General features: G+C 35.5%; 3 protein-coding genes across 12 annotated transcripts in view; 1 reads left to right on the top strand and 2 right to left on the bottom strand.

Annotated features, from left to right (window-relative positions):
• Positions 1-157: 157 nt before the first annotated feature.
• Positions 158-4,228, bottom strand: Omd (integrator complex subunit 5 omd). 3 transcript variants are annotated; one of them, XM_076324480.1, is made up of 12 exons: positions 3,941-4,228; positions 3,615-3,850; positions 3,416-3,545; positions 2,906-3,315; positions 2,691-2,826; positions 1,963-2,632; positions 1,642-1,889; positions 1,362-1,567; positions 1,143-1,289; positions 938-1,078; positions 595-855; positions 158-510 (listed from the first exon to the last, which is right to left on the bottom strand). In XM_076324480.1, the coding sequence occupies exons 2-12, from the start codon at positions 3,834-3,836 to the stop codon at positions 289-291; spliced, it is 2,793 nt and encodes a 930-aa protein (XP_076180595.1). In that variant the 5' UTR covers positions 3,837-3,850; positions 3,941-4,228; the 3' UTR covers positions 158-288. The 3 variants fall into 3 exon arrangements, with proteins under 3 accessions (XP_076180595.1, XP_076180596.1, XP_076180594.1); XM_076324481.1 differs by having other exon boundaries at positions 4,052-4,228; XM_076324479.1 differs by having other exon boundaries at positions 3,615-4,228.
• Positions 4,229-4,574: 346 nt separating this feature from the next.
• LOC143153385 (protein MANBAL) lies at positions 4,575-6,264 on the bottom strand. 3 transcript variants are annotated; one of them, XM_076324499.1, is made up of 4 exons: positions 6,121-6,264; positions 5,850-5,928; positions 5,011-5,183; positions 4,575-4,934 (listed from the first exon to the last, which is right to left on the bottom strand). In XM_076324499.1, exons 3-4 carry the CDS (start codon positions 5,179-5,181, stop codon positions 4,836-4,838), a joined length of 270 nt encoding a protein of 89 aa, XP_076180614.1. In that variant the 5' UTR covers positions 5,182-5,183; positions 5,850-5,928; positions 6,121-6,264; the 3' UTR covers positions 4,575-4,835. The 3 variants fall into 3 exon arrangements, with proteins under 3 accessions (XP_076180614.1, XP_076180615.1, XP_076180613.1); XM_076324498.1 differs by having other exon boundaries at positions 4,579-4,934; positions 5,734-5,928; XM_076324500.1 differs by lacking the exon at positions 6,121-6,264 and having other exon boundaries at positions 5,850-6,081.
• A 349-nt stretch (positions 6,265-6,613) lies between these two features.
• The window catches only part of Upset (SET domain-containing protein upSET), a 33,450-nt gene continuing 22,323 nt past the window's right edge, over positions 6,614-17,740 (top strand). For 5 of the 6 annotated variants that reach the window (XM_076324489.1, XM_076324491.1, XM_076324490.1 and 2 more), the window contains exon 1: positions 6,643-6,856. The gene's annotated coding sequence lies outside the window, so the exon portion shown is untranslated. Of the gene's footprint in view, positions 6,857-17,740 lie in introns of all 6 variants that reach the window. The other variant, XM_076324488.1, reaches the window with a different exon arrangement.

Raw genomic sequence — 17,740 nt, 5'->3', positions numbered from 1 at the left:
AACTGTATTCATTGTTGCGCAATTCCAAAACAGTGGGTTCAAAATCCAATGTTTAAACTTAAAATAGATGAATTTTCAAAAGTTTATAAACTTTTGTGTTATTTAATAAATATTGAAGACGCGTAAATTTGATTCAATATTAACTAATAAGTTGTTATTTAGAAATAAGAAAGTAAATATTTTATTTCATACATTTTTCTAATATAATACAAATTTGTTAATTATTAACATTAATCTATTCACAGAAATATGTACATGAAAACAATCCGCGGTTAGCGGACAGTTTAACTATTTGTTTTCGTTGTAAAATAACGTAGAATAAAGTGCACCTAATGTTTGAATATTAGCTAATAGAACTAAACGAAGTGTTTCTGTGAATCGTACGTTTGGAGTAGATGTGTCGGTGTCTCTCCAAGCTATATTAGCTCCTTCGCTGCGTGTGAAAAGGGCTGGTGATGGAACATTTTCACGCATGTAAGCCCATACACACTCCTTCATTATAATATTTATCTAAGACAAAAAATGTTACCATTTTAATATCATTCAAAATGTGAAATAAATAAGGTCATCGTATAATTCGTAATCGGAACGCACCTGATGTGGTTCTAAAACCGGCAAAATGTCCCTTATACTCGCCAATGGTGGCGGCAGTAATTGACCGAGTGCCATCACGCTTACCAAGGAAACACCTGCTTCTGTATTCCAATTAGCCATAACAGTAGCAGCAATGCCCCTCAATAAAACCGAACAATAAGCCAAAGCAGGTCTATACCAAGCCGTCAACTCCAACAATGTCCATAACAATGGAACATCCCTAAACGTTCGACGGATTTGTAAATCTCTTTCAATGGTGACCTAGATGGGTCAATACAAACATTTTAATAGACTGTTAATTGGTGGTATGGCAATTAGAGTATTTAAAGGATGTTGAATATACTTTTGTAAATTCTTCATCAGGCCATGGCAGTCCATTATACATGACGTCAGGTGAAACTATCTCAACTAATAGTAAACTAACTATTGTCAAGGCATCCAGATTCACAGGATATCGTTCTGAATCCTTATTACTGCAGCAAGCCTATGACATTTAGATGTTGAATGAATAACGAAAAATCAAGTAATTATACATTTAAAATTATTACCTTTATCACGTCCATTAGTAACATCTTATTAAGAGTGATAATTTCCTTGTCGATTGTATTTTCAGGTGGTGGTTTTCGTGGACCATGTCCAATCACTCCAGCATGAAATACTGAAGAATGTTTTTGAGCTAACATTGTGCTTGTGACCTTAATAGAAGGATAAAAAGTTGTGTGATTTTTCATCATCAACGTCTTTGTATGCATTTTTAATAATTCTACCTGTTTGTGATTTTGGTGTAAGAGTAACATTTCTTCGAATTTTGGTTCAAATTTTTCTTTAGCTCCAAAATATTTAGCGGGGTCGTTGTTAATACTATGTCCCAAAATTTCTCTCAAAGCCAGGGCTCGAGCACACGGTGAGTAACAAGTTAAATCTTTCAGTAAATGACACACTATTTTCACACTTTGCTGTTTCTTCGTAATATCTAAAACAAAAACCAATACTTAATATAGTAATAAAAACTACATTAGAAACTTTTAATACAATATTCTAAATTACCGTCTTCTGCTATGCACAAAAAGAAATATTGAATAATTGCTCTTGTTAATTTTAGAGTAAGCTCCACATTAGGTAGGTAATTATCTTTTTCTGGAGTGCTGAATAAATCCAACATTTTTGCAATATCATTGGCTAGCTCAAAATCATTTGTTTTTGTTAACAAGGAGGAGATCTGTTGTAAATTAGATTTGATAGCATGTGTAATCATTTTTGATCGGAAAATCATTGCCTTGTTAGAGTTCTCCCATCTATGTAAATATTACTGACATGTTATTTAAATTTATAACAAATTTCATGCTATCATTTTATTAAAATACTTACTTTAATAGTACTGTAAGATTCTGGAAGAACTGTCTCTTCTCTTGTTTCTTCATAACATTTCTGTAATTTATTTCTCGAAGTGCTTGTTCCACTACTTGGGAAAAGTAGCCATGACTAGCTAACATATTGTCTGCTTCAGACTTGTTTGAGGGGAAGACTACAACGTTGTTCGAAACAAGGCGTATTAAAGCAGCAAGATGAAAAGTCGTTACCGCCTTAACTAACATGTACGAGGCTGCGAATATTAATATGTTGCCACTTTGACTTCCGAGGAAACACAATAGCCTGACAGCTGTTTGAATTCTTAGAGGATTTTGGTTCAGAAGTAGTGGCAGTATTACAGGCAATTCTTGCTTAATGGAAGTCAATAAAGCAATATTTGCAGACTGTGGCCCATGTGTTCTTAAGAGAAGGTCGATTTCTTCCAATACTAATTCCAATATTTCATTACATACACTTTTTACGCTTTGTGCCGCATTTACACTATGGTAGCCGACATTACTTGTGTTTAATGCAGTGTCTAATAAAATATTTATTATTTGTGATGCACCTTGTTCACACCCTAAGATTAAATGCACGGTCAAATCTATCAAAGCTTTCGGTTGGTTATCAAAGTACTTGCACCAGTCAGATGCAAACAGAGCCAATTGTGGAATTATATCTGGCTTCACTACAATAAAAAGTGGAGATCATAATGTGCTAAACTAACATAAAATGCAGTTACTTACACGTTTGTAACACATCACTGGTTATTGCTTTTAAAAGAGTCTGAGAAAGAGATGCCAGATTTAAAAGGAATGGAACAGTAGCCAATTTCTGTTTCTTTGTGTCTTCATCAATATTCATATCTTCATTCAAACTCCACTGAAATTGATATTATTAAGTACAAATGATGTTAAAAAATATTTCAATTAATGTATCATTTAATAGAGTTTAAGCTTACTTTAAACAGATCCAATAATGCTGTTCTAATATCCTGAAAATGGCTGCCAGCTAAGTGTCCCAGAATTCCAACAACCGAATTCAGTTTGGGATTTTTGATATTATGTTCATAGCCCATAGCACAAAAATCTTTTAGACCACAAGACAATACTCTGGTAATAACTGTATTTGGAAAACAACTTCCAACATGAGCAACCACCCAGTCAAAATGAGGACTGTGTAATACGCTGGTATCTAGTAATGCTTTGATACAAGATTCTGTATCAGAATGCATAAGACATTGAAGACATTGAGCTGTAATATCGATTAACGTTCGAGTAGCACGACAAGACATCCATTGTTGAAGAAAATCATTAATTCCAGCATTGACAGGCAAGTTTCCACGTTTTGCGTAATCAGAAGACAATTTACCTGCAATATAATACTTCTATATTTTCTGTAATAAATTGTGAGCAATAGCTACTTTAATTATGAAACAAAATTAATTTAAAATGCTTTAATGATCATATACCTAGTAATTCCAATGACCATGCTGAAATAATCGGTGCCCATGCCTCTGGATTTCCGTTAATGAAGCTACTTAAAACAGCATGAATTTCTGCTATGATAGTCTCCTCGCAAATCGCCAAATTTTGATTTGTCTGTAAAAATTGTATTCATAAATTATAGAAGTAGATTTGTTGACAAATTATACCTAATATTGGACTTACTTCGATTTGGCGAACGTGTTTAGTGACAGCAACGAAAAATACATTGCAAAAGTACTCGAGTACGGCATCTCTTGCTGCGGGTACATTTCGAAGCAAAAACAAAGCAGTTCGAGTTACATCGAGAGTGCTTGTATTGTGGGTCGGTCTAACTGCTCCGGAAATGAATTTCCTAACTTCTGACAAAATATCTTGTGGCGATAGTGTTCCCGCTGAATGCAACATTTTAAATTTTCTTCCTAAGTTAATTGAAAAATGGTATTCCACTTTGAAAATTACGATCACATTTTCTGCCAAATGTTTGAGGTTAAATATAATCATAAACCCACATTGTACCAGTCTGACTATGATACAGTATAATGGTCATCCCTTTTATTGTGATCATTGTTACTATTTTAGGTTGGATAAATAAGGAAATATAAAAAATGAAGAAATAATACCTTCACCGTGAAAGTGTAATGTGTGTACAACTTTTTACACTTTTTTCGAACATCGGTTTTACTTCTACTTGCCGCCTATAGATCGCGTGAACAGATTTAATATACGGAACGATTTTAAAATTCCGTTTGTTACTGAAATTTTTAAATATTTAAATTTCAGTTGCGGTTTGCATGATATCTGATAAAATCTGGCGTAAAGTTCAGATATAAGTGAGATCAAATATGTTTTAAATCATTACTATATCTCTTATAAATATATCAAATTTTAAAAACAATACAAATTCTTCAATATTTTCAATTATTATGAAATAGTTAGTTATGAACAATTGTTTTGTTATTTCTAGATTATTTTTAAGTTTTAGATGTTGATTTATTCATCTTCAATAGTTTTTGAAAATATGATTCATGTTTCATGGAAGTAATCTTTATAAGTTGAAAATTTTGTGAGATAAAAAAAAGAATATCCATATATTCTATAGTGTTCCATAAAAAATGTTACAAGACAAATGATAAACATTTTTATTTGATATTTTTATTATTAAAAATATTTCATGTATATTTGTAAAATGTTATGAATATATTCAGCTGAAAAGCAATATCTTAATTGCTTCTATAAAGTAAAATGTTGGTATAAAAAATCAGGCTTAAATACATATTATATAAATTACTTGTTAGACTAAAATTGTTATTGAATATTTCCTATAGGACAAAATGCACAAATTTTAATGCACAAATCTAAAAGTAGTCTTTTAAGTAAACAGTAAATGTTGTGTAAAAAAGCAATTCAACGTCTTTTTTTCTTCTCCTGTTTTCGTGGTCGATGGGGTCTTCTAGGAGTGACCTGAGGACTGTTTTCTGAACATTCCACATCACTTGGGTCATCCTCAAATTAATTCACAATATGATTACCTTAATATCTGTAAGTCATCATTACTTGTAGTAACTGATTATTTAAATACCTTTAAAGCAGCAATGCTATCAGAAGGACCAGCCTGATAAATCACTATAGCCAATAAACATATAACTTGGAATATTGCACCAATATAAAGTCCGAACCTTAATAACTGTTCAAACAATGTTTCTTCAGCCGGAAGTAAGAGTCGTTTTAATTGTGAATCAGTATCTGCCATTTCTAAACACAAAAGGTCATTTTGTTGATGAAAAAGAATCAAGAAGTTGACACAAGGTGTAAGGATACTACATCAATAATAATTTTCTGAAAAAAATTTTCAATAGCATCTGTTTAGTAGTTTCATATAAACCAATGCATTACATATAGCATAATATAAAATTTAATTCATTTCTTGTATGTATTACTATATACAACAAACTCAATTTTTCCACTTTTCCCTCTCTTTCCCATTTTTTATTATGATGACGAGCAAACTAGAATATTATTCTTTCTCTGTACAAAATTATATTTTGTTTAGATGAAAAATAATTTATAATTCATCACAGAGAAAACGGTAATTTTATATATAAAATATTTGTTTTTTACAAAATGTCTAAATATTAGTATGATGTGAAAATATGAGGATTCTTATTTAAAATGTATTGTACAGTTTACAATAAATGGTTCGTTTTTGTAAAATAAATATATAATATTTAAATTATTCTTTCTTATACACAGCAATAAATATGGAGATAGTGCAGTGTCCGAATATTAATGTGAATAACTGTACCTGTCGCTTAACAGCCGTCACATATTACGTTTCAAAACATTTTTGTTTTCTCAAAACATATGTCATACAATTATAAATCAATAACCTAAACAACAGTGATCGTAGAACTTTCGTACCATATGAACGTGACAAATGCTGCCAACTTTGTCGATGACGTTGGTATCAGCAATTTAATGTCAGTCAACTTCGATCAACCTATCAAATATGGAATTTATATTTAACAGAACTCGATTGAAACAAATAAAATTCAATCAATGAATAGAAAAATATATTCTATCTAAATCATGAAGCAAATTTTTGTCTTTCTATATTTTTTAAACTAACTGAAAGAAACAAATGTAAAAATTCGTTTCATATGTATACGTGACAATTGTAATGTTCACTAACGTTGCATCCAAAACAGAATCTGCTAGGAATGCAGTACTGACAAATCCACTAAACGAATTGAGTTGACCCAAACGAAACGCAAATTCTTTTTCTTCTCTTAAGAATCAACCGTTGATGGATAACTTGCGGGAAACAACAACCGATCTTTTGATTTTTAGCCCTCTAGTGGTTGTTTGTAATTTATCAAGGATGTCGCCACAGTGATTCGATTTGCGCGTCAGCTATCGGTAATACTTGACGTTAATGTGTCGATGATTTAGGACAGGTAAAATTAGTATTCGACCATTCTGTGGAATTACAAATTACAATAAGTATTTTAACCGTTTCAGGAAACGTAAACACAAGTTGTAAGCTGAATCCCAATCATAAATTGTTTTGAAGAGACTCAATACGCTTTTGAGTAATTGAAAATGGCGGGTTGACGACAGCGCCGGAAGCCATCTGGGTTCGAGGCTTCATCGCTTGCCAGTCCGTGGATGTGAACCTTTGTTTTGTACAGAAGAATGGCTGCCATCTTTAGTTTTCGATGGATGTTTTCCGAAGGGATCGTGAATTCTCGTATTTATTGTGGTATTTAATAACGTAATAAAATCTCGAACAGTGAAATAACGTTGTCCGCGATGTAAAGAGTGTTTTCTCGTTTGTTATTCAAGCTGCCCTGGTGTCAGTTCCGTTGAAAAATGCTTGTGTTTACATCCAAGTTTAAAGTGAGCCTCTGTATTCCTGTCATATTAAGGTAAGCAATGAATTTTTATAGGTTTTGGTTGCACAATACGGTCAAAAAATCGTGATTATGCCGTCGAACGATGGAAATTCAATCAAACTGTCATGGGAAAGACAGTTGCAATGATACATTCTGTTCGTATTATGAATCGTTTGTGACGTTCAAACGATCTTGTGCACTGTGTTTTTTTTGACAAATTGTCATCGAAAACGCGAAACAATCATGTCGTTGAGACTTTTTCAGCGATTTCGTTGATGATAATTGTATAATATGACTTCATGCCATATTTCACTTAACCAAAAAAATTTTTTTCTCCAACTATTCTGGGGAAGATTGTTTTGTTAGCATTTTGAATTGATTTCAATTTTTAGCGTTTTGTTGTTATTGTTGATTTTTTGCAACAGGCAACGAACGTTTGAAAGATAGATCTGTTAGTTGCAATTTTCGTTTCTGAATGGTGGCAACAATGGCTGGTAAAATGGCGAGTGACTACAGGTCAACCACATCGTACACATACAACTTTAGATGTAAAACTTACGTACTTGCTAACTTCTATGTAATGTTTAAACGTTTTTTCTTTTAACGTCGAGACAATCGTTTTTTATTTTACTATCTTCGTTCGTGACTCTTACATCAATACTTATTTTCATACATGTTGATTGCAAAGTAGAATTGTCATTTTTTTTTTATATTGCATTTTTGTTACACAAGTTACTTTCAGTTTTATTCAAATATGTACATGCAATGTTCAAATATGAATCATGTTTTCTGCGAGTATGGTATTATATTATTGTCAGCGGAAGAAGTAATCAATGTATAAATTATAAAATGTAGTTGCAGCTTATTATAATTTTACTTTGTATATTTGATGGTGATCAGAGACTACAATTAAATTCATTGCCTACTTCGTCCATATATTTTAAAATTTACTGCGTACCATTAAGATATGATACCCATTCACAAATTGTAAAATATATCAATAGAAATTTAAATAAGCAACGGAATGAAAAAAACTTCTAAGGTTTCTCTAAGAAACTGTTACAGTATCCTTTATGAATAAGTAGCAGTTAAGAATCAACTCATGTTTAGACCAAATTTACCTAATGTATGACTTATGTTAACGAGGCCATAATAATACTATTGTATTTTCTCGTCAGACAACTTATTAATGGAGAACACTTCTTACGCTGTCTTAAAATTGTATACCTACAGAAACGTGATGTTTCTTTTCAAAATATTGTTATGTGAGTTTTTATAGGTATGTGTTTGAAGCATTATATTTTACAGAAACATTATATTTTACATTCTCTTAAATGAATCTTGTAGATTTGCAAAGTAAGCATTCAGTATTATACAAGCTCAACGTATAGTTCGGGATGCGAATTAATGTCTTTAACCTATTGAAAGTAGTTGAGTACGTTGAAAACTACTTGACGGGCGGGAATAGGAAAATCTGCCAGGCGGCGCTGGTTTGTTTCTTGAACGGCCATATTGCCGGTTCTTTCTCTCCTTATCTTCCCTCCCTCCGTTTACTTTCGTCGACCCCCCTCGTTCTCCTTTTTCTTGATCCTTTCGCGATCCCTTCCAATCCTACCCGTGTCTCTCCTATTTTCTCCTCCTTCTCCTCCTCCTCCTCCACCGCCTCCTCCGCCCTCCCCCCGCGAGACCTCCACGCGTTCCTCTTTCCTGTCATGCTAAATTCTCTTCTGCATGTCTTGTACCTTCGTCGAACAGCTTGCTGCATCCTGAGGATTCCAAATTTATCGATTTCTCGCGTATACGTTTGTTTCCCGCGTCCTCAACTTCGGTACCCCACTATTTATTATTTTTCCGAGCTTGAAATTCCAGCTATTTACGTTAGCACGCTGATAGTTAATTTCGAATCAAGGAATATTTTATTCGGAATTAAAATAGTAAACAATATTTCACTTTATAAAATATCGATTTATTCGGAAGAACGAAAAAATTAAGATTTAATTATTCCTCTGAAATATGTATTATTCGAAGAAAAAAGAGAAATGTTTTCGTTTATAGCGAGGAATGTTTTTATTGCGTGCAATATATATACAGAGTATAGAGAGCCGGAAGCGCAAAAATTTCCGACGATTCTTTGCGTTACTTGTTGAAATTTGATCTTGATAAGGAACTACACTTGTTATGTCAGATTATCAGTACCATTAAAGGGAAATCGATGAGAAATCGTGTTACTAATTACATTCGACAAAGCTGATAATACTGTAGGAATGAACAATAAATAGGGGATTACTTATCGGACATGTGCCGGTTGAGCACCGTTCTGTTGGATCGAATTGTGATCTACATTAGTTCGCTGTGTCATGCGCATATGCATAAATCAGTTATTAACTAGTTTGTTTATTTCACGGTAATTATGTTCTAGGCACAAAGTATCGAAATATGAAACTAATTTCTTATGCAACTATTATTTAGAACAAACTTCTACATACGATGATATGTAGATACATATAGTGTAGAATTTATAGAAATACAGGATTTGTCTTTCTATATTCTGGTACTTGATTTTAAGCTTCATAAACGTTCCTCAATCTTTAAATATCTATAAATCTTTCAGTGTAAGTCCAGTGGTTTCGGTTTGCCGGATCAAGTCACTTCCATACGAAGTCCTCCGAAGTGCTTGTTGTAAAGTCAAATCTGAGTGCTTGTAGTGGGGTATGGGTACAGATATGGTGCTTGTGGGTGGTTGGTGGTTACCAAAGGCGTCGCCACGATTTTCCTCGTTTCGCAAATACATATCAATCGATTATTATCATTTCGTGCAACCTCTGTTATGCAATAATTACATTTTTAAATAAGTACAAATACAGACAATAACAAATTTTGTACATTGAAATTTAGACCTCGTGTTCTCTAAATATTACTTCCGTTTTACTTTTATAGAATTGAGAGTTGAAGCAAAATATTATTAACCGACCAAAAATGAGCGATAAAAATAAACAAAAAGTTTTGTAGTGTATAAAAATTGAAGTCAAGTTTCAACGGTTCAAAATTGAGCTTTCTAACCTGGCTCATATTTAAAAATATAACATATATCAAGCTCGGGGGTCCTTTTACTTTATCTCATTAGTTGCAATTTATTCTTATTTTGTGGTTTGTACTGTATCATTTCAAAAATGAATTGTAGCGTAAAAATAGTTGCGAGATAATCTTTGTTTTAAAAGTTCATGTCGGGTCGAAATTTGGTCGATGGTACGCCTCTGGTTGGTAGCATTTGCCGTCTACGAGGTGAAATCGTATCGACCGCAAGGGAAGTCGCGCGCGCGGAGTGACGGGCACGCGCGACATATACAGTCGATTTATGGGGAAATCAGAAGAAAACGGTCGAAGTGCCCGATGTTTTTTGCAGGATATAGAAGCGATACTTTTGATTAAATCTTATTTGCGTCTTTTCAGGTTCTTTGTACCTACTATATTTCTCTTTTTAGCGGTACAAAATTAATCTACGCAATGTCCACAATTTAAATCACAAATTTCTACTGTCGGGATTTTGGCAACAAAAATGGAGCCAATTCTAAAATCTTTCGATGCATACACGAAATCATTGATTACACATGTCTTTAGAACCCGGGACAAATTTTTTTTTAGATGTAAAGTTGAGTTATTTTTACGGATATTGTATAAAACTGGATCACATTCGTGTAATCCTTCTTCCGTTGTTCGTTCGTTTTATTAGTGCACTTGTAAATGACCGAAGTATTTGAGTACTTGGATTTGCTGGGTAGCTGATTTGCTCCCTGGCGCCTAGTACTATTGGTCAACCTTACTGACGTCACCGAGAAAGGTCCAATAGGATGATGTCAGTGCGTACGCACAACCGAGATGCAACTTACAAAGTGGTGGCTCATTGCGTTGTACTTTTGAATTTATGTCATCGGAGAGTATTATCACATGCAACCAGTATAAAAGTATAAAAAGTAACGTTTACACGGTACCACGATTGATTTACTTCGAAATTGATCGTTACCGTATCGAGGGCGAAACCTCGTATAAAATTACCTAAAAGTCGCCGGAGAATTAAATAGCCGACTAAAATCTTGTGTTCATCGACTGGTGTCGTCCAATAAATAGAAACTCACATTCGTTTTGAGGTTATGATAAAATACTCGATTAGATCGAACAAATAGTCATTTTTTTTATATTTTTGTCGACGCTATCAAATTTACTAATGGAGCACGTTCGCGTCTCAAACGCTGATTTTTAACACGCGCAGCTGATGATTTATCGAAATTCCTTTAAAACAAATTTTCGCGTCCGTTCGGAATGGTTCGCCCGATTAAATATAGAATAGTACGATTATTCATTAGAAACGTAAAACGATTTCGATCGAAAATCGAGCGAACACGCGACGAGCGACTATTTTGCAAGATTTACGCCGCAAAGGCATTTCTTCGCGATGACGTCAGAGTGTATTAATGGTACTCGCGGTTACTATGGGTATGTACGCCGTATTCGCGATACACGGAGAAGCGTGTAGCGCTCTTAACAGTTTGTCGACAGAGAGTAGAAATTTAAGCGTGACCTGCAAGATCTTGCGTTATCTGTCATCAAACATACATGGTGTCCCAAAATCCGTAGTATAACAAGTTTTTCTATACGAATTATGTATTTATGTATTTTGTAATACCCAGTACATACATGGTTACAATTGCGTAAACTTCCGTTTAATAACCGCTACGATAGAGTGATCAAGAATCAGGAAAACTTGTGACGACGAGGTTCATCTAAGCGTGATTAGACGAACGCGTCAATCGTTAAATTTCCACGTAGAAATGATTTTTTCATAAAGATTGTGCAATTGTAACGAAAATACTTAATCTAAAGAGATGTAGCTTAGAAACAAAAATGAAAAGGAATTTTGTAAGGAACCGGATCCAAGCTGTAACGAAATGCAATAAAATTTAGTCTGGACTCGCGGACTGGGGTTGCAGGCGTGTGTGAGGATGCGGGAGAAAAAGAAATGCGCGCTTCTCGGTAACCTTGGGTGTAATAGCGGAGGTGCACAATGCTGGATCTTCGTCTCTCGTCTCCCTGTTCTTCCAAGACACCCACGTAACACATAGCCTCGTACCGTTCCGATATTACGGATAACGAATGGTTGCACTTCTCGACATTGTACCTACATTTTATTCAAACACAAAATTCCACTTGTCTTCGATAAAATTTTAAAATATTTAAATTTTCTTAGAAAATGTGTTTACGTTCGCGTTTTTTAAAGGCAATGTATCGTACAGTTTTAGGCAATGATAAAAACTATTGTTTCGTTACTCTTTATTATGCGGCAGTTTATTTTGTTACTTTTTTCTTTTTTATCGATAATGTTTATGATTCACTGAATAACAAATATTGTCTATCGATGTTCGATGCGTATTGCGCAATTTTTTATTTCGATATGGTTATATTGCACCACGGCCGAATCTCAAACATTCAACATTGGTTATTGGAGAGTGGGATGTCTTCCAATCAGTTTAGCGCAGTTCGGTGTTTCTTCACCGTGCGGTCGCATTCCTAAGTGATTAATCCACAGAACCGCAGCGCGGAGCTACTCGCTGCCGGCGAACAGAACAAACTCGTCGACAACGGATCTACTAGTGTAGAATGTTCACGGTACATTTACGTTGCATCTTTCATCGTCGACTGACCCCATCATGTTTGACGCTTATCTTCTACATTATCATTCGAATTAGTATCTAACTTTTTCTTTACTTTACCAGAACGATTTATTGATTGACAGTAAAGAATATCCAATAAATAAATTTTTCTATTTGTTCTACCGGAATGTTACTCGTACGTGGATTTGAATAAGTTGGTAAGAAATAGAAAAGCAATGTTCACAATTCCATCTCATATTTAGATGGTAATAATTTTTTAAGTACGATCAGTACAAAGTTTGTGGAAACGTAAGCCATCTTTCAGTAGTTTGCTGAACGACCACGATTGTCGTGGCGTTGTATATCGACCGCCGCGAAAGTACGAAAAGGGATTGCAAAACTGCGCCGCGCACGTGCACATTCGCAGGCTCTCGTGACACTCCCATTCATTTACATGCATGATCGGGTGAAGAAGCACAAAACTCTCTGCGAAATGGAGTGGTTGTTCTTCGCGTGGCAATCATCTTTAGGATTATCGTTTGAATTTGGCGTCGTTTCCTGACCCTGTTATTCATCGTGGACGAGGAAACACGAGTTCTTTAGGATTTTGAAATTTTACATCGTTGGAGCATCTCGATTATTGGACAAATAGACATCGTTGGAAATTTGTTTGCAGTCACATTTCGAAATCTCTTGGCGAATTATTAAAACTTACATATTTATGCAAAGAGCAATATACCTTGCGAAGGAAACAAAACTGTCTTAAGAAAATAGAGGTACATATTGGATGAGATTTTATTTTCGAAGCGTATTCTATGGCGAAGAAAAAACTTTCGCACAGTGGCATCGGTCTATTCAGTACATAGCATTGTCTCGTATCTTGGTTCACTTCCATAGCGTTTGTCGTTCGTTTCTCTCGCCGCGTTCCCTTCTCGTCTCGATGGTGTGTCGCTCCCTCCTCCACTACTCCCCCCCAGATTCACCGTGAGCGTAGCGAAGACAGGGCAAAAGTGAGGGGAGGACAGCATGATACCGGTTATTGGCGGGACTGGCATATTTCACCGAGTGTCCGGCAATCAGGCCTTTGTATACGGCTTACTGCATGTTATACACTCGTGCTCCCCCTTGGTGAAGAGCACGCGGTAAGAGGGGTAGAGAGAGCAAGAGGAAAAGATGAACTTTGTAGAAAAAGCGAAAAGTTGAACATTTATTTCAATAACGTAGAACTATATATGTAGTCGTAGGTGTGGTTGGTACTGTTAGTGGTAGGAGAACCGTATCAGTATTTGTATTGTGGTCCAATTCTTCACTTTTTCTTCAACTTCATATTTATGAGCATCGAAACGAACGAATAACATTACGTGCGTATGTGTTTATATATATAGGAAAGACGAACATTTCATGAATATTAGTTTAATTTTTTTGCACATTAGGTATTAGTAAAGCATATGAAAGTAGCGATTTTAACACGCGTTAAGGAAATGTTGCCTAAGCATGCAAGGTAAAAATCGATACCGACCTGTATAGGTTTTATGTTCAGGTTGGTTTCGCTGTTCGTAAGTAGTAAGGTTCACGTTTAATTGTTAAAATAAATACGTTTGGTGTACATAAAAGAATTAACGTAATTTGGTAGACTCCATGGTAGATAATATTGGAACTATTGAATGCCCTGGTTTGACGCGCAATTTCCTCATCTGTGTACATACATATGTATCTACCATTAAATTTTCCCCTCCACTGTGACGCTGTCTGTCCTTGTTTTATTGCGTCTATTGTACGGCGGTAACGCCTAACGATGGAATGAAACCTCTTTACCATATGAAAGATCATCAATACACTATTCCGTTGCTATGGTAATCTATCGATCTTGTAAAGTAGTTTATTGTGGCCGAAGGAGATCAACTTAGAATCGATAACAAAAGTATTTCTTTTACATGGAATTTTTAATTTAGATCACTACTTCGTGGAAGATTAAATCAGTTTTATCGATAGTTACATCCGCATGATTGCTTATTATCGGGTTGGCTGCACGGCAGCAGAATGCGCGCTTAAGTTGCGCACGGGCTGGTAGTGAGAGCAACACCGTTTCCCTGCAACGTCGAGAGTAGCCCGGCGAGAAGGGGTCAGCGGAAGCGTCAAACGATTCGTAGACGACGTCGACCGACACAGTGTAACAATACTCGACTGATAGCATTGTAAACAGGATAATAGTACTCTGAACAAGATAAGGACATATAGGGATCCCCAGTGTCTGCGATATCGTACAAAATCTCTTTGGATATGCATGTATATGCCATCGAAAAAATATAAACAAAGTACTCGGAGTACTCCAAAGAGAGGCATGTTTAATAACATAACAATTTTCGATTGCAATCAAGTTTCAATCACAATGGTACAATTGTACAAATTCTAAACGCTTTGGTACAGAAGCAGCTTACGTTAAAATCTCTCCTATTAAGAAAAGCACCCTAAGGGAGTCTACGGTTACTCCATAAAATCATTCTCTCTAGCTCTGAAAAGAAAATGACCGTCAAATTTCCTTTTAAGTGTTTTACTGCTGTTTTACTACGGGTACTTTTCTCAACGAGTTTCAACTGCTATTTTTACAACCGATATAGATTAGAAAAAACTAGTGGTTAAAATGTCGATAAAATATTTTACATCGAATACGCGTGGAATAAAATATGACAAATATTCGTCAATAGAAATTATGAAAGATTGAGAAGGAATGGGAGGAGGTCAGCGTTGAACGATAATCGTTCGGGAATAATTTTGGTTCGCATTGAATCAATGCAAGGGTCGAGGTACGCCAACTAGGTCGTCACAAATCCCATTGCTGCCAACGCGACAAACCAGGCTGCAACGCTGCACGCTCGCGCGTTGTACTTCGTCGCGAGTCCGCGCGCGGAAGCTCGTTAATTTCGCGAGAGCGTGGGGAGGTTTGTAGCAAACTTCGGCTAGGACTTGGTTACATCGCGACAACTGCTTGGCTAGAAGCAGCCATTAATTCCTTTGCTTTCGTAATGCATTTGCAAGTAGAGTATTGCTTTCTTTCTTTTTCCCCTCCGTTTTAGAGAAACGATGTCCTTTTTTTTTTGTAACGATTCTGAGTGTATAAAATATTGTATGTGCCAGCGCGGAGGTCGACTTCTAACCTTATTTACAACTCTGTTCAGGACACTTTGGGTGTCGTGAAACCCATGGTAAAACTCGATCGAAGACGATCGTTTTAAAAAATAAGTTCGAAGTGCGTAGTAAACATTTTTTTTACACAAGCCTTCGTTTTTTGGGGGAATTGAGTTTTGTAAATATTTTCTTGGATTATCGTTTATCCTTTAGGAAGCGAAAAAAAGTTGACCTGTCGTTAAAAATGCATTATCGTTGTCGATAACAGCTACAATCGCAGCGTAAATATTTACTGGATCTAATGTACAATATTGTAGAGATATCAATGTTATAAATTTCACTATTTCGTAATTGTTTTGTGTTCGCATCAGAACGATTGTGTAAGTACACGGTCGCGTTAAAAAGAGACGCTTATCGATGTGGCGTTTCTGGGGAATTGTTAATAGTGTTATGGCAGGTTTCGAATCAACGTGCTATAGCATTGACTATAGTTTCCTACACATTGAAGTCTGTCCGCTGAGATATTCTATGTCAAAGAATTATTCCGTTGAGCGATGAAACGTACCGATCTGGTTTACTTTAGAAGAAATTAACTTTCAGGTGTACGGTTCGAGTAGGCGAATTTAAACGTTCCGTGAAAATTGTATCGCAGAACATTTATTGGCCAGTTAGCGCTACCATACATAACTGTTGCAACAAGGTTATATTTAGCCGCAAGAAGATAGTTTTGTTTCTGTTGTAAGGTGTACACTTGGCTCTATTTTGGCAGTTTCCCTGATTTCTCACCATCTGAAATAATACCACGTTGCAGTGGTTCTCAAACGAGAAATTTAGAACGATCAGAAATTAAAGTTTTCTCACGAATATTATTATCGTAACGAAACGGTGTTGTCCAAACTAATTTTCTGTCATACGTAGAGCCAACTGTACGATAATATATCGGAATTGTTTACATATTATTAATTTTTGTGAAAATTGGACGAACGTTTTCAGAAAATATGTATAGGAGAACGTTTCCAAAAAAAGGTCAGAGTCATCGGAACACCGGTTCGTTTTCGTGGGCTTTGGTTAAAATTAAACTCAGTGCAGCATGCGACGAAGTGCATAACCTGGGTTAACAGATGCCTGCGTGGCCGTCCGATGAAAGCGGAATCTTTGCCATTGGCATTTTGACAGCGCCGATAACGTCATTACGCAACAACCAGTCACGTGACGGAGTTGCAACTGTGCAATGCACGATACCTACCATTTCTCTGAACCGATCGACCGACAAATTGACGAATCGGGTGATTGAATTCAATCGATGGTGCGAATTCGATGATTATCGACGCGCACAACTAGTCGATAACTAACCTATCGATACGGTCGATACCGTGCGATGATAAGAACGTTTTCACTGCGCGACATATTCGTATACTTATTGTCTATTATCGTATAATTAATTTTTCAATTACTATAGTATTATTATACGTGTGAAATTTAAAAAAAAAATTCTAAAAAATAACAGGGAAACGATGAAAAAGATACTACACGGACAATGGACGAACTGATGACAGAATTTATTAGAAACACACGTTGGTCGGTTATCAACGGAAGGTCGTATCAATTATAGGAAACCATGTGACTGTTTTCCATTAGCATCGCGCACTGGACGGTTCAAAATTACTAGCGTTTTGTTTGTCACGTAGAGCCGAATATCGTAATTTTCTTTCCATGAATAAAACGGATCGTGAAACATCTGGAAAGTGATCGAATCGGCCGGTGATAACGACAATAGTATCCACGATAATAGCTTTTCCATGTCTCGTTAATTCTTGCCGAGTATATAACTACGTAGTCCAGTCGAACGATTAATTCTTATCTTTTCTAGAATCCTATATCGTCGTACGATAATACAGTGGAAAGTTGCAATTTTTGTCAGAACCATATATTTTTCTAACGTTAAATCTAAATTTGTCGTTTTACATGAAATTCTCGTTAGACGATTACGATACTTTATACCATTGCGTTGTTTGCGCAAAAACCACGCGAACCCATTGATAAAAAACTGCTTTTATCTTCACGTCGAGTAATTAACTGTCCAATTAACACAACCTCTTTTAAGAGTGTGAGGAACAAAAGCCTGGGAAACGACCATACACACTCG

Source organism: Ptiloglossa arizonensis, chromosome 12 (assembly GCF_051014685.1).
Source record: "Ptiloglossa arizonensis isolate GNS036 chromosome 12, iyPtiAriz1_principal, whole genome shotgun sequence".
Lineage (NCBI taxonomy): Eukaryota > Metazoa > Arthropoda > Insecta > Hymenoptera > Colletidae > Ptiloglossa > Ptiloglossa arizonensis.
The sequence above is the reverse complement of the archived record's forward strand: the minus strand, read 5'-3'. Positions and strand labels throughout refer to the sequence as shown.